The sequence below is a fragment of the Stegostoma tigrinum genome, chromosome 1 (genome assembly GCF_030684315.1).
Source record: "Stegostoma tigrinum isolate sSteTig4 chromosome 1, sSteTig4.hap1, whole genome shotgun sequence".
Classification (NCBI taxonomy): Eukaryota; Metazoa; Chordata; class Chondrichthyes; order Orectolobiformes; family Stegostomatidae; genus Stegostoma; species Stegostoma tigrinum.
Genome location: NC_081354.1, coordinates 133,528,668 through 133,545,528, shown reverse-complemented (window position 1 = coordinate 133,545,528; position 16,861 = coordinate 133,528,668). Strand labels below are relative to the sequence as shown.

The following is a 16,861-nucleotide window of genomic DNA, read 5'->3' as shown; positions in this document are numbered from 1 at the left end:
TGGGAAGTTGTTTCCGTTAGGTGGGGAAACTACGACCCCTGGGCACAGCCTTAGAATTAGAGGGGGTCAATTCAGAACGGAAATGCAGAGGCATTTCTTCAGCCAGACAGTGGTAGGCCTGTGGAATTCATTGCCACGGAGCACAGTGGAGGCCAGCACGTTAAATGTCTTCAAGGCAGAGATTGATAAATTCTTGATCTCGCAAGGAATTAAGGGCTACAGGGAGAGCGCGGGTAAGTGGAGTTGAAATGCCCATCAGCCATGATTAAATGGCAGAGTGAACCCGATGGGCTGAATGGCCTTACTTCCACTCCTATGTCTTATGGTCTAAAATTGAAAGAAATGCAGATAACTCACTACTTCAACTGGTCTCACAGAAGGAATGTTCCCTTTAGTATGCTGAGAGGAGAAAAGGGACAGGAGGAGAAAGAAAAATGAGTTTGATAGTATCAGTACAATTTCAGAATGATAGATTAGATTCCGTACAGTGTGGAAACAGGCCCTTTGACCCAACAAGTCCACACTGCCCCTTGAAGAATCCCACCCAGACCCATCCCCCTATAGCCCACTCACCCCTGAACACAATGGGCAATTTAGCATGACCGATCCACCTAGCCTGCGCATCTTTGGACTGTGGGACTAAACTGGAGCACCTGGAGGAAACCCACGCAGACACGGGGAGAATGTGCAAACTCCGCACAGACAGTTGCCCGAGGCTGGAATTGAACCTGGGTCCCTGGCACTGTGAGGCTGCAGTGCTAACTACTGAGCCACCATGCCACCCCATGGATATCAAGTTCTTCCTCACCTCTTAGTTCTCTTCTATATCCATCATATTACTTTTGCCCCTTCCACCTTGCAGTTGTGGCTTTGCTCTTAAAAGATTTCCTTCTTCCCCTCATTTCCCCTCCTCCCTCATCCAATCTCTCCCCCACTAACACCCTCCCGTTTCCTCTCTCACCCAACCACTTCCTATCCAATCCAGATCCTCCATATATATATCAGTAACTGCTCTTATCTTGCCCCTTTCCTTATTTTCACTCTCCTCCTTCCTCTACTCCTATTTCCAACCTTTCTACATACCCCTCCTTCTTTCCTCAATCCCTCCCAATCCCACTTTTCGCTCCCTCTTAATCATTCTCTCACCAAACCCCTCTCACTCTCTCCAGCATTAGCCTTCTCTTAATCATCCTCCCCTGCCTTTAGTCTCTCCTTTCTTCTTGCCAAATTTGCTAAACTCCAGCTTCTTTCATCCTTCCTTCTCCTCCAAACCTACCCGGTTGTCACATACTTTCATCGCTCCATCCTTTCCCAACACATATTAAACTCCACCCATATTGCCTCTCCTCCCTTCCTCCTCCCCCTTCCATCACTCTTTCTCCTCTTCTCCATTCTATCCTAATCACACTCTACCATCCCTATAAGTCCTCCTCTCCGAACAACTCTCTATCAACTCTTCCCCTACTCTACTTCTCACTCCGTCTTTCTAACCACCTCCTTCATCCTCTCTCCACCCTGCCCTTCCTCTCTCGCCCATTTCTCCCTATCCTTTCTCCCACCTCTCTTTCTTTCAACCTCACCTCTGCTCCACATCTCTCTCCCACTCTCTTTTTCCTTTCTACCTCTTTCCTCTCTCCAATCCTTTCTTCTCCCATCTCCCCTCAGGGGTTAAATGTACTGTTCAGTGATTTGTCATGAGAAGAATGGGTTTCAGCTCATAGGACAGTAGTGAGGAAGAAGGGAGCTGTTTTGTTTGGACGAGTTTATTTGGACAGTGCTGGGACCAGTCTCGTTGTGAATCAAATAAATGGAGAAGTAGAGAGGGCTTTAAATTAATTAAGTGCAAGAGGCAGGGGTTTGTAAAGAGGGATTACCTCAGGTAACAAAGCAGAAGGATATACTGGCAGTATAGGGCAATTATTTAAGTAATGAGACCCGGAGTGGGACAGGAATGGATGGAGTGTTCAAACATGAATAAACATCAGCAAATAGCATCAAAGGGGTAAAGAGTGGTTAAAAAAACTATAAAGTTACTGGTTCTTTCCTTAAATTCATGTGGCACTTGGAATAAAATTTTTAAAATTAACAACACAAATACAGGCTAATGGGTATAATCTTATTGCCATTTCGGAGACTTGTTCACAAACTGATCAAATTTGGAAACCAAATATTCAGGAGTGCATTACTTTTGAACAGTCCGAATGGAAAGTATGGTGGGGTAGCTTTCTCAGTACAAGATGGAATAAGAACAATAACAAGAAATAATCTTGGGCTTGAAGTTAAAGCATTCTTAATGGTGGTGATTGGGCTAGAAGACACAAGACAAGAAGAAACCCAGCAATGCATAAACAACATCCCCATCATTTTCTTGCCAATTTGAGTGTGTTATGCCCGTAGGTCGCTGAGGTTTTTGGAGTAGATCTGTTGCTCAGGTTGTGGGTGTTGAGGTTGGTTGGCTCGCCAAGCTAGTTTCTTGTTACGCAGACATTTCATTACCATGCTGGGTAACATCCTCAGTGCAGCCTCCAATGAAGCGTCGGTGTGTTCTCCTGCCTGATTTTTATACTCTGGGGTCCGTTGAGATGGATTGCCTCACTTCCGATTTTCCTTCGTAGTGGAATGTAAATGGAGTCGAGATCAATATGTTTATTAATAGTCTGCTTCGTGGAGTGCAAGGCTTTGAGGAATTCTCGTGCCTGTCTCCGCCAAGCTTGTCCCAGGATCTTGGTGTTATCCCAATCGAAATGGTGGTTCTCCTTGTACATGTGGATTGAGATGAGTGAGTACTGGTTGTGTCTTTTTGTAGCCAGTGGACGTTCATGTACTCTTGTTGTTAGTTTCCTTCCTGTTTGCCCCATGTAGTGTTTCTCACATCCCCACTAAATTAAAATTCACAAAAGAAGAACAGAACAACAATTGACAACACTTCCTGGACATAATGGTGGAATGCAAGTACAACTCCACACTAGCGTACATAGAGAGACAATCTCAAAAGGACCAGATTCTTAATGACACCATCAATCACCCCAACATCCATAAACAGAGCTGCATCAGGACATTATTTAAACAAGCCAAACACACTACAGCAACCCAGAATTGCGCAAAGCCGAACAGGAGTACTTAAATGGAGTTTTTAAAAGGAATGGATATCCAAAAAGCAAAATTCGTCATTATCTCCGTGACAGACCACAACAAGAAGACACAACATGGCCAGATACACTAATCACCTCATCATACATCACGACATATCAGAGATGGCAACAAGACTACTCAGACCCCTAGGTATTACGGTAGCCCACAAACCAACAACCACCCTGCAAAAGCTACTGATGAATGTAAAGGACCCCATACCCACAACCAACAAAACTAATGTAATATACAAAATGCCTTGCAAGGGCTGAAAGAAACATTATATAGGCTAAACTGGGAGAAAGCTGGCATTAAGGATACACAAACACCAATTAGCCACCAAGAGCCATGACCAAGTTGAGTTGTGAGTCATAAGAGCTATTGAGACTGTTGCTGCATCATGATTGGATGTTGAAAGGCATGTTGATTGAGCTGACCTGCTTTTGGTGGATCTTTATTCTGGCTTCAGCCTAATGACAATTCCAGAAGAAGCTAACATAGAGCTATGGCCATAGCAAGCACACACACCCCAGACCAGGGGGTCATGAATACAGTCAAGGTGACTGTGAAGAAGGTGCAGCGGTCGATGGGACCTTTTCTTCAATTAAATGGGGAAGTGGAAATCTGAAAAATACGAACGGAAAATCTCGCCAGGCCCTCACACTACAACAACAGAATGGGAAGAGGCAGCTACAGGATGGCCACAGAATCTCCTCCAATGAACAGGACTCACAGAAGGAGGGCCATCAACAAAAAGGGAAGATCAAGTATACCAGGGAGAAGAAGAGGAGCACTATCTTATCCAAAAATGGTGGATGTCAGGATCCCGATGGCAAAACTCAGCCCTCCATGGCCAGGAATCTATGGTGGTCCCTCCACACCACAGCTCCGGGCAACTGGGGGCAGTGACACTTTGAGTAAGGAGCCGGGGGTGACAGCCACCACCCACTCCCCAAGTTGGACTCAGAACTGAACATTCCCGGCTTTGTCCTTTCCCCAACAACACCAGACAGGGGAAATGTCCCGGGAGAAAAACTGGACAACTACCTCAACCCTGCAAGAGTCCAACTGTTTGACCACCCAACAGGGATGCAGGGACTGCCGCAGTGATTAGATCTCGGGAAAACGGACTTCATGTTCTAATAACCTAATTAATCTAAAATGGGTTTAAAAACTGTACGTATTAGAGTGCGTAGCATTAAATCTACCCCAAGATGTTTTTCCACGTTGACCTATCTGGCCAACATTAAAGCAGATCTCCTGTTTCTGCAGGAGTGTGGGATACCACATCCCAGCAGCTACAGGAAATGGTCAAGCTTGTGGCCCCATGGGCCTTCATTTGGTCGGGGGCAATGACTGCCATTCCTCTGGGCCTGGGTATCCTGCTGCAAGTAGGCAACTTCACCATCTCTGAAATTAAGGAGGTGGTTAGCAGGCACCCCCTGCTGGCAGACTTTATATATAGGATCACTCCCCCGAGAATATTTAACGTGTATGCCCCAGCGGTGAACAGTAAGCAGTTGGCCATCCTGCAGCAGCTTTCACTCCTGCTGGATACTTCCAGACCGGTCATTCTAGCCGGAGACTTCAACTGCATCATCGATTCGGATGGACAATCGGGTGGGGGGGGGGGGGGGGTGGCAATAGTAAACTGGACACCACTTCCAGATTCCTGATGAAAACGGTAAAAGATGCCAAGCTGCACAACGTCTTCAGCACCCCTGTTGATGGGGCGCAGCACAGATACACCTGGTCGCGGCCAGACAGGTCTATCCACTCAAGGTTAGATTTCTTGTTCATGTCTTGAGTGTCCGGTCAGATCCACTGATGTCAAGCTGCTGTTCTTCTCTGGCCACTGCTCCTGCTGGCCAACTGTCACCTACAGCAAGGGAACATGGGAGCTAAATGTGAAACCGTTGACCCCAGAAGTGATTGAGGAGCTCAAAAAGAATTACACAGGTTAGAAAACCATGAAACCCCTCTTCTGAGTCTCTGGGGGAACTGGTGGGAAACAGTCAAAGGGAACATCAAGAGGTTCTTCATCCTCAAAGGTGTTCAGAAGGTATGAAAGAGAGATGTGGAAAACTGTCACAACTCCAAAAATGAGTGCAGAACCTGCTCCTACTGCAGACATTAGGGGGTCAATGTCATGGATTATCTCCAGGAACTGAAGAGTCAGCAAGTTTTGCTCTGTGCTTCAGAGGCCTCCAAGATTATCTTCCGGTCCAGGATCCACTCCATAGAGCAGGATGAGACGTGCTACTGTTTCTTCTTTCAGAAGGTGCGCAGGGAGAGATCTGTGCTCCACAGCCTGAAGGAAAAAGATGGCTCAGCAACATCACCACAGTCTGGCATCCTGAGGATCAGCAAATCCTTTTATGCCAGACTGTATGACCAAAGCCCACTGACAGCACAGCCTCCCACTCGTTCCTCTTCTCTATCGTGGAGGTCATAGAAGACAGCACGCCGGAGAAGCTAGACCAGCCGATATCTCTGGGTGAGCTGACCAAGGCTCTTGAGTTCTTTGAACCTACTATCTCCAAAATCTCAGACGTGATGGCTTACTGGCTGAGTGTATTCCGCTCTGTGGGACTTGATAGGCCAGGACCTGCTGGAGGTGTATGACAATATGCTTCAGGCAGGTACCTTGTGTGAACCCATAAGACATCATCACCCTCATGTACAAGCAGAAGGGGGACAGGGAAGAAGTTAGAAACTGGCGACCAATTTCGCTGTTGAATGAAGATTACAAAATCCTGTCTAAAGCTATTGCCAACCAGATCAGGTCTGCTCTCGCATTGGTAATTCACCCTGCCCAAACCTGTGCCATACCAGACAGGAAGCTCATCGAGAGCCTCATGCGCATCAAGGATATGATCGTCAACGTGCAGGACACGGAAGTGAATGCCTGCCTAATCAGCCTGGATGAGGAAAAGGCTTTTGATACGACATCACACGAGAGATGTTCTCTCCAAACTGGGCTTTGGGGTGGAAATGTGCAAATGGATCTGGCGCTCTACATCAATATTGTTAACACAGTCTCAATTAATGGATGGGAGTCAGAAAGCTTCCCAAATCAGATCTGTACAAAATGCGGAGGAATGGAATTGTCGGAGTTATAGCAGTTTGGATTGGAAATTGGCTTGCTGAAAGAAGACAGAGGGTGGTAGTTGATGGGAAATGTTCATCCTGGAGACCAGTTACTAGTGGTGTACCGCAAGGGTCGGTGTTGGGTCCACTGCTGTTTGTCATTTTTATAAATGACCTGGATGAGGGCGCAGAAGGATGGGTTAGTAAATTTGCAGACGACACTAAGGTCGGTGGAGTTGTGGATAGTGACGAAGGATGCTGTAGGTTGCAGAGAGACATAGAAAGGCTGCAGAGCTGGGCTGAGAGGTGGCAAATGGAGTTTAATGCAGACAAGTGTGAGGTGATGCACTTTGGTAGGAGTAACCGGAAGGCAGAGTACAGGGCTAACGGTAAGATTCTTAGTAGTGTAGATGAGCAGAGAGATCTCAGTGTCCATGTACACAGATCCTTGAAAGTTGCCACCCAGGTTGACAGGGCTGTCAAGAAGGCATAGTGTTTTAGCTTTTATTAATAGAGGGATCGAGTTCCGGAACAAAGAGGTTATGGTGAAGCTGTACAAAACTCTGGTGCGGCCGCACTTGGAGTATTGTGTACAGTTCTGGTCACCGCATTATAAGAAGGATGTGGAAGCTTTGGAGAGGGTGCAGAGGAGATTTACTAGGATGTTGCCTGGTATGGAGGGAAGGTCTTACGAGGAAAGGCTGATGGACTTGAGGCTGTTTTCATTAGAGAGAAGAAGGTTGAGAGGTGACTTAATTGAAACATATAAAATAATCAGAGGGTTAGATAGAGTGGATAGGGAGATCCTTTTTCCTAGGATGGTGACAGCGAGCATGAGGGGGCATAGCTTTAAATTGAGGGGTGAAAGATATAGGACAGATGTCAGAGGTAATTTCTTTACTCAGAGGGTAGTAAGGGAATGGAATGCTTTGCCTGCAATGTTAGTAGATTCGCCAACTTTAAGTACATTTAAGTCGTCATTGGACAAGCATATGGACGTACATGGAATAGTGTAGGTTAAATGGGCTTGAGATCGGTATGACAGGTCGGCACAACATCAAGGGCCAAAGGGCCTGTACTGTGCTGTAATGTTCTATGGAGTCAGGCAGGGCTTCCCACTCTCTCCTGCATATTTGTGATTGGTATAGAGCCCTTTGCCGAGTCCATTAGGAAGGATATGAGCCTGATAGGGGTGATAATTCCAGGCAGGAGAGGCCTGCAGGTCAAAGCCTCCCTGCACATGGATGATGTAACAGTTTTCTGCTCAAATCCGCAGTCAGTGCACAGACTTATGAACATCTACAGCCAGTTTGAATTGGCCTCAGGTGCCAAGGTCATTAGGGGCAAGAGTGAGGCCGTGTTGTTCAGGAAATGGTCCGAATGATCCTTCTGTTCACTGTCAGGACAGACTACCTGAAGGTGCTAGGTTTTGAGAAGATTTGTAGCTCAGGTTGAGGTTCTGGATGTGAGTTTGCTCACTGAGCTGGAAGGTTAGTTTTCAGACGTTTCGTCACCATTCTAGGTAACATCATCAGTGAGCCTCCGACGAAGCGCTGGTGTTATGTCCCGCTTTCTATTTATCTGGTTCGGTTTCCTTGCTAGGTATTCGGTTCAGAGGGGCTGGGGTGTGCACCAAAACTTGGAAGGAGCATGTCACCAAAGTGAGGCAGGAACTAGGCAAATTGGAACACCAGTCCCTCTCCATTGAGGGAAAAAACCTGGTCATCAGGTGTAAGGTACTCTCAGTGTTGTTGTACATGCTGCAGGTCTGGCCTATTCCTCGAACCTGTGCCACTGTAGTCACCCTGGCTATTTTTCACTTCATTTGGACATTGAAGATGGGCTGAGTTCGAAGGGACATTATGTATAAAGAACTGAACAAAAGGGGGAAAAGCATACCAATGCTACCCTTACACTGATGGCCACCGTTCTCTGTGACTGCATCAAGCTGTGCATGGATCCTCAGTATGCAAACACCAAATGTCACTGCTTACTGAAGTTCTACCTGTCCCTGATGTTGTGAAGGATAGGCTTGGCGTCATTGCCACATAACCCTCCAAGTAGTTGGACTGTCCCGTACCACCTGACCTTTAGGGAGAAAGTTGTGAAGAAAAACACCTTTGACTACAAGTCCACATAGCATCCTTGAGACCCTTCAGGAAAAGGAGAGGGTGAATCTTGTCAAGTGGTTCCCTGTTCAGACTTCCAAAGTAATTTGGCAGAATGCCTCATCACCTGAGCTTTCCAACAAGCACCAGGACATTGCTTGGCTGGTGGTGGCAAGGGCTCTTCCTGTGAGATCCTTCATGTATGCCTGGACTCTCTACACTACTGCACACTGCCTTCGAAGTGGCTGTGGAGGGGAGAAGACTGGCAAACACCTCCTTCTGGAATGTGCTTATGCAAAGGAAGTCTGGAGGGAAATGCAGTAGTTTTTGCCAAGGTTTGTCCTGAACAGTTCTGTGACACGGGACTCTGTGCTCTGTAGTCTGTTTCCCGGGACGCACACTGAGACCAACATCACCTGCATCTGGAGGACCATCAACATGGTGAAAGATGCACTTTGATCTGCCTGAAATTTGATGGTCTTCCAGTTGAAAGGGTTGACCCCAATTGAGTGTTGCAAACTGGCACATTCCATGGTCCAGGACTACATGCTGAGAGACGCAATAAAACTGGGGAAAGACCAACTTGTAAGGACGTTCTGCCAAAGCAAAGCAGGAGTCCCATTCAGTAACCAGACTCTGCTGATGCCTCGGCCAAATGCCAAGAGGTTAATTGTAAATATAGAGAAAGGCAAACACCAATGTGTAGATCGGAATGGAAACATTAACTGTGTATGTACATAAAGATTTCCTTCTATGAATAAAGTATATTTTTGCAATAAAAAAAATTGGACTGGAAGAACAGCCGGATACTCAAAAACATAAACTGCTGAAAAGAAAACATCTGAAGAAAGGTCACTGGGCTCGAAACGTTAACTCTGATTTCTCTCCACAGATGCTACCAGACCTACTGAGATTTTCCGCAATTATTTCAGTTTTTCATTTCGCTCAATCCTTAAATTGAGGACGATTGTTAAAACCTGCAGCCCTGAGGGGCTTGGGCGACTCTTGCTCATCAACCACATAACCGCATAACTCCGCCCCGCCCCCTCATCGTGCGCATGCTCAGACCCGCGTCATTGGTGAGCGGTTGTGTGACCTGTGACCGCGCGTGGCCGCTCCGCTCGGTCTCGGCCTGGTCCTGGATCCGGATCCGCCGTTTATGATGGCGGAAGCTGTGCGCCCCAAGAAGTCTAAGCACTCAGCAAAAGTGGAGGTACAAACAACAGGAGCGCGGGGACCAGGCTGCCTTCGCTTTGGGGGTTCAAGCCATTAGGCTGTATTTATAACTCGGGGATATATCTGGAATAATAATTCTTGCCTGCATTTCGAGGTTGTATTAGATATTTAACTGTTATCTTCCTGGTAACAGTACTGCTCTGTCGCGTTTTCTATTCACGAAGTCTCATTGACATCTCTAAATCTTATGCAGTCCTGTTCCAGGCGTCTTTTGGGTAAAAAGAAAAGCATCTGTACTTAAATAAAACTGCCCCGTATCTTTGGCACGACTGAATAAAACTGTTCAGTTGTTTATCTTAGCAGCAGATAGGTAGTCGTCTTATGAATTGGCATCCCTCTTCATAACTACTAGTTGCTTAGATGAAATGACATATGATGTTTCTATTCACATCCGAAATAAATAAAATCCCAGAGACAGAGGGAACTGAAGATGCTGGAGAATCTGAGATAATAAGGTGTAGAGCTGGATGAACACAGCAGGCCAAGCAGCATCAGAGGAGCAGCATAGCTGGTGTTTCAGGCCTAGATCCTTCTTCAGAAATGTGACGAATGTTGTGTTATGGCTAATAGGAAGCGAAAGTGAAACTGATGTATCAAACCAGTTAAAGGAGGGTGGCTAATATGTCATTTTCTTTTGGATTTTCAGGACAAAAAGAGAAAAGCAATGACAGAAACTAAGAAAAAATGTTCAAAACCTGAATCAGATCAAGAATCAGCTTCTCATGCAATAACAAAAACACACATTTCCTCATCCAGTCCAATTGAAGCCAAAAAAAAACAAAAAGAAACTATTTTGAAACACGAGAGCCAAAGTGAAGAACACCAGTTTCTTCCAGATTTGCTGGTAGCTGACAATACTGTAAAAAATACTCAACAGTCTGGGTCATTGGTGGAAGTGGTGTCCACTGCAATTGCAGAAACTGAAATTGATTCAAAACAACATGTTGGGTTGGACTGTAAAAATCAACAGTGTCATCTAAGTCAGACCAAAAAATTAAACAGTCACCATATCCCTTACGGTAGCGCTGTACTCCAAGAGGTATGTGGGATTTCGGAGACTAATGAACTACCTTGCTCTAGTAAGACCACTATTAATCGAAACAAACATTTGCAGGATATTAGTGATGTTGAATCTGCTGTTCGCAGTGTTTCAGATCCAATTCTGTCGCACTCCAGAAGTACTGCTTCACAGAATGTAACAGTTGATTTGAAGGAAAAGGAGCTCTCGCAGAATAAGGATGTTAAAAAACCTGCTATTTTAATACTGGATAATTGTGGAAAAGAGACTGTGGATATGAAGCTGCATAATATCATGACTGATCTCCCTGTACAGTTAACTGTTGAGAGACTGTACCCTGATTTGCCATTTGAGGCCAAGAAAGACCCCAAAACTGCATTCATTGAGCAGGTTGCATCTTATTCTGGAACACTCTATCCAGATATTCCATGTGAAGTTGTACCATTTTCAAAAGAAGAGCTCAAGATGTTTTCATTAGGTTCATGGCTGGAAAATGTTGATACATATGTTGAAGAATTTCTTTCTGCGGCCACTCAAGATAAAAATGAGCTTTTTGAACTTCTTATGAACTATGGCAGATGTAGGAAACAACTTCTGCAGGCCGAAGTGGAATTGCAGACAATGATGTATGATTATGAAAGTATCAAAAAAAAGCTGTGGACGTTTAATGAAGAGCAACTGACTCTCCAGGTCAGTTTGTTTTTAGTTATGCTCAATTCATTCTAGACTTGAAACTTGTAAATGGAATTTATTTATTGTTTATGTCTTTTGTGATCAAAAGAATCGCTTCTGTTTCACTTTTAGTGACATACTAATATAAAATCGGAGATCAGAGCTATGCTTTAAATTGTACTGTTCTGATGGAAGGTCATTAACCCAAAATAGCAGTTTTGTTTCTTTCTTCATAGCTGCTGTCTGACCTGAGGAGTGTTTTTTTTAAAGCATTTTCTGATTTTATTTCAGAATTCCAATATCTCCAGTATGTTATTTTGCATTTACTTTATTTTTGGCTCATCTGTTGTATTACCAAAAGTGCTTGTCTGGTTAGTATTATCAAATCATCAACACTGGTAAATCAGAACTTAATTTGCTTATTTGCTCAGACGCTGCTGCTGCTGAGACTCAAAGAATAAACTTTTAGAGCTGATGACTAAGGACACATATAACTGAAGCTACAGCAACAGTTTGAGATCTTTTTATAAAATCACCTGGATATGTAATAAAGTTTTTGGAACTGTTTCTTTTGAATTTTCTGTTCCATATCATGCTGTGGCACCCCTCCAAATGTGGGAACCAGAATTATTGTCCACCATATCTGTCTGTCTATCTATCTACCTGTCTTTCTTGATCTGATTTGTTCAGTTATTCGGTAATGAATTCCTGCACTTCAGTTTTCAGATTTCCAACATCGAGATTATTTTTGTTTTGGTCGTTGATTCCACTTTCTATGTATTAGCTTCTGAACAGAGATAATGGTAAAATTATGCAGTTGCCACCAGTAAAACATTTAGGAAATCATTTAGACAAGTCTTCTCAAAACTCGCAAGCATTTAGACAGATTGGAGTTATGTAATCCCGTCATGGTTCTGTTTATAGTCACATGCATTATTTAAACAAGGTTAGATGGGAGGGAAATCTCCAAATTTGAGAAATATCAAATTTTAAAATATGGCACATTGTTAAAATGGAAGACCACAGGAGTCATCTCTTTAGTGAACTTGGGAGAATGACCACTCGTGACACATGCAGTTCAATATAAGTGGGTGTTAGGGCAGTTGGAACTGCAAATGCATCCTCTTGTTACATTTGTGAGGTTTAGAACATGATGTTCAAAACTACACCTTTGAATGATTAGGGTCATATGAGCTTTCCTGAAGTCAAACTGACAGTGAAATTGAATAGTTTGATTCTTCACAAAGAAGATTTAGATTGTTTTGCTGGGAACAAGGTGCTTAGAGACAAACCTTGAGTCTTTGGCAGTCATGGAAAAATGTTTTAGGTAGTAGGCTATAAAGTGTTGTGCTTTTAACTATCCATTTACTTTTAATTGAAAGCGAATTGGGATCAAAGACCCAATTTCTGCCAGGATGCAAGACTTATGTGTTTCACAGCAGTATGAAGACAATAGAGGAAGCTGTTCTGAAATCAGGTTACAGGTTTCTCAACAACTCACTAAGTTTCACAGACAGCTGAACGTCTGCATGGAAAAAAGGAAAACAGTTGCTTGCTTTGTGAGTTACCACAGCCAGATGCAGCAATGAGATTGAGGGAATTGTGATGTAACCATCTAAAGATACTTGGATATATCCTGGCATGGTCAGGGAAAGTCGAATCTTTAGAATGGCTTTCCTGCTGGTGGTGGGATGAAGAAACTGAAACCTGAACAAAGCAGCTGGAGATGGTCATTCAAAGTTACTACTGCTCAAAACTGGGACAGCAGATGCCATTGAAAACTGGGAATAACAGTGGATTGTTTGTTCTTGGAGTGTAATTCTGCAGAGTGTGGAATACAAAAGTGGAATGTTCCTCAGGTAGTTTATTTTGGGCAATTGTTGCAGTATAAGTTTTAAAAGGTGCATTTGTTTAGCTAAAAACTTTTTTAAATATATTCAAATTAATTATTAGTCTCCAGAGATCATCACATTAGATGTTAATTTTTCATTACAGCTACAAAATCTGTAGTGTAGATGTTCCAGCCTTAATACACAAGAGTGCAGTTAGAGCAACTTGAGTACCTGAAATTCAGTTTTTAAGTATCAAGGAAGACAGTGATAGAGTGATAATATCACTGGACTAACAAGTGAGAGGTGCAGACTAATGTTGCAGACTTTGACTTCACAGAATTTTAATTCAATTAGTTAACTCTGGGATATAAAGCTAGTTTCAGTAATAGTGACTGTGAAACTACCATCAATTGTAGCATAAATCCACCTGGTTCACTGACATACTTTAAGGAAGGAAATTATCACTGTGATCTATGTATGACTCCAGACCTCCACAGCAGTGCGGTTGACTCTGAACTGCTTTATGAAATGGTGTACCGCTCAGCTCAAAGGCAACTAAGAAATGAGCAATAAATGCTGACCTTGCCAGCAGCACCCATGTCCCATGAAAGAATAAAGGGAAATAAAATTTGCATAAAAAGTACAGAGATGAAGAATTCTTCTTACATTTTTAAGCCATAGTTACAGTTGTGAGTGAAGGTTTTGTAGATCAGTATAGAATGATATTGAGTGGGTGGTATGTGGATGCATTAGTTTAATAGTTATATTGGTTATTAATGGAAGTTTGAAAGATTAAGATTGTGATGATGGTAGAGGTGATTGGTTTGAGAGGCTGGGTAAGCTAACTTAAATGCTTCAAAATGTGAAAGTTTTCATTTTAAGAATAAGGAGAAATTATTTCTGCTAATTGCTTTATTCTTCCGTAGCACAGCTTGGGCTGACAAGTGACTAGTGACATCGCACTGCACAAATCCCAAGCCATGACCATCACCAATAAGAGACAATCTAATCACCGTCCCTTGACATTCAATGGTGTTACCATCACTGCGTCCCCCACTATCAACATCTTGGGGGTTATCATTGACCAGAAACTCAAAGGGACTCACCACATTAACATAGTGGCCACAACAGCAGGCCAGGAGCTCAGAATACTGCAGCAAGTAACTCACTTCTTGACTCCTCAAAGCCTGTCCACCATCTACAAGGCACAAGTCAGGAGTGTGATGCAATACTCCCCACTTGCCTGGATGAGTGCAGCCCCAACAACACACAAGAAACTTGACACCATCCAGGAGAAAGCAGCCGTTCTTGATTGCACTACATCCACAAGCGTTCACTCCCTCCACCCCATGCTCAGTAGCGGCAGTGTGTACTATATACAAGATGCATTGTAGAAATTCACCAAAGGTCCTCAGACAGCACCTTCCAAATCCACAACCACTTCCGTCTAGAAGGGCAAGGGCAGCAGAAATATGGGAACACCACCATCTCCAAGTTCCCTTCCAAATCACTCACCACCTTGACTTGGAAATATATCGCTGTTCCTTCACTGTTGCTGGGTCAAAATCCTGGAATTCCTTCCCTAATAGCATTGTGGGTCAACCCACAGCAGGAGAACTGCAGCAGTTCAAGAAAGCAGCTCACCACCACCTTCTTAAGGGCAACTAGGTAAGAACAAGAAATGCTGGCTGGCCAGCCAGCGATGCCCACATCCCACAAATTAATAGAGGGGAAAAAAACATGGGCATTAGTGAACCAAATGAGTATTACAATCATCTGTGGTAGTTATTATGGTCAGCATCATAGGTCAGCTTCATGTTCCAGATTTATTAATAAAATTCTACCAGTTACCGGTCCTCTCAGCATTAGCCTGGGCCTTTGGTTGATTCATCCAGTGATATTACCATTATCGCACAATCTGCTGTGCAGGCGGGGTATAAAATTAAATTTTTTCCAAGAAGCATAAAGAGGCTTGGATGGATTCACAACACGCCAAGGGCTGTTAGAATATGAAGTGTAATATCAAAAGTTACATTTAAAAACAAATCAGTCAGAATATTTGTGAGGGAATTGAGTGAATTAACCAAACAGTTGAAATTCCTTTGAACTTCTGGGTGATTATGCTTTAAAAGCTCTCATCAGCCTCTTTTGAATGTTTATACATTGTTGAAGCAGAATGTGAAGCTCTCGTGCCTTATTTACATTACTACAACCTCAGATTCCTCCTTATGTTCCAGAATGTAAGAAGAAATCAAAGACTTTTTACAAGTGGTCAGTGGCTCTTCTTTATGTTTTACAAGTTTTCTTTGCATTTTGTCATTTGCTATTTTCTTTTTATGGTAGCAATATTGCAAGTGCTATATAACATTTTTCATATTCACTTTTTCAAATGGTAAGTTGTCTTTTAACTTTTTTTTGTTACTGCTGGAATGTCATCGTACCAAATTGGGTTAACAGTCATACCTGCAAGCTTTTGCAAATGCGGGGAATAATCCCAGTGTTTTAGAACGTTGTCACAACCAGCTTGTATACTATGCAACCACTAGAGAGTGGGAGCTGAGATTGTGATTGTAATTGATACGTTAAACTTGTCCTTCTCCACAAATAAGGCAAAAATTGTTGTGTAAGTTTCATTTTTGAAGCAATCTTGGCAGCTTGGTTGGCTTAATTTTCTTGTTATTATGGAGCAGATGTTTTTTGTCATCATTTGCGTTATGAAAATTGCTGGTTATCATTTTGCTTTTGAAACACAAGACCCACAACTATCCATTCATATGGTGGGACATCCTCCGGAAACTGTTAGCAAGCTCTAATGTACAGGTTCTGAACCACAGAACGGATTTTACCAGCATCAGTATAATTTGAACCCTTGCACTCTTCAGACTGAAGAAGGGTCCCAACCCAAGACGTCAAACTTTCCTGACCCTCTAATGCTGCTTAGCCTGCTGTGTTCATCCAGCTTCACACTCTGTTATCTCAGATTGTCCAGCATCGGCAGTTCCTACTGTCTCATATTTCTATATGTTTAGAATTTTCAGTACTTCTGAAATTAATTGGTCTGACAACTGCATTATTGGGATATTTCAGTTTTTAGATCCCTGTCACACAGTATATACCAGTATCTTTAAAATTTAATGTAGAATTTGCAAGATGGCAGTAAGATTTCACAAAGTACACAAAACCATGAAATTTTAGATCATTCATGGATATAGATCAATGTGAAAATGGGAATAATTGGACTATAGCTTTCTATTTCCAAATCTGAAATGAAAAGATGTACGTTTATTCTGTTAAGTCATGGAGCCATTTTAAAAAAACAGAAATACAAAAAATTGGAGCAGGAGTGGGCCTTTTACCCTTCAAGCCTGCTCCACCATTCAATATGATCGTGGCTGATTCATCCAACTCAGTATCCTGTTCACTCTTTCACCCCAGACCCTTTTTTTTATCCCTTTAGCCCTAAGGACCATATCTAATTCCTTGATGCATTCATTGTTTTGGTCTTACCTTCTATGACAGAAAATTTTAAAGGCTTGCGACTCTGGATGAATAAATTTTTCTTGTCTCAGTTCTAAAGTGGCCTGCCCTGTATCCCTTGAACTGCGACCACTGGTTTTTCTTACAATCTTGTGTCTGTCCCTATTGAATTTTAAACAAAAAAAAATTGGAATTAGAGAGCTAAACAAAAGGCAGCGAGCCCAATTCCCATTAGTTCTTACTGGCTCCAGCTATTTTCTCCCTGTTTTCTTGGAATATTCTGTGAATGCCAATTGAGG

The 16,861-nt window shown here is 43.1% G+C and overlaps 1 protein-coding gene across 3 annotated transcripts in view; it reads left to right on the top strand.

Annotated features, from left to right (window-relative positions):
• Nucleotides 1–9,419: 9,419 nt before the first annotated feature.
• Nucleotides 9,420–16,861, top strand: part of epg5 (ectopic P-granules autophagy protein 5 homolog (C. elegans)) — a 152,436-nt gene continuing 144,994 nt past the window's right edge. For all 3 annotated transcript variants that reach the window (XR_009446190.1, XM_059648804.1, XM_059648800.1), the window contains exons 1-2: nt 9,420–9,540; nt 10,210–11,271. Coding sequence is in view for 2 of the 3 variants with exons in the window: in XM_059648804.1 (XP_059504787.1) it covers nt 9,487–9,540; nt 10,210–11,271 (1,116 nt within the window). In the remaining variant the exon portion in view is untranslated. The remainder of the gene's footprint in view (nt 9,541–10,209; nt 11,272–16,861) is intronic.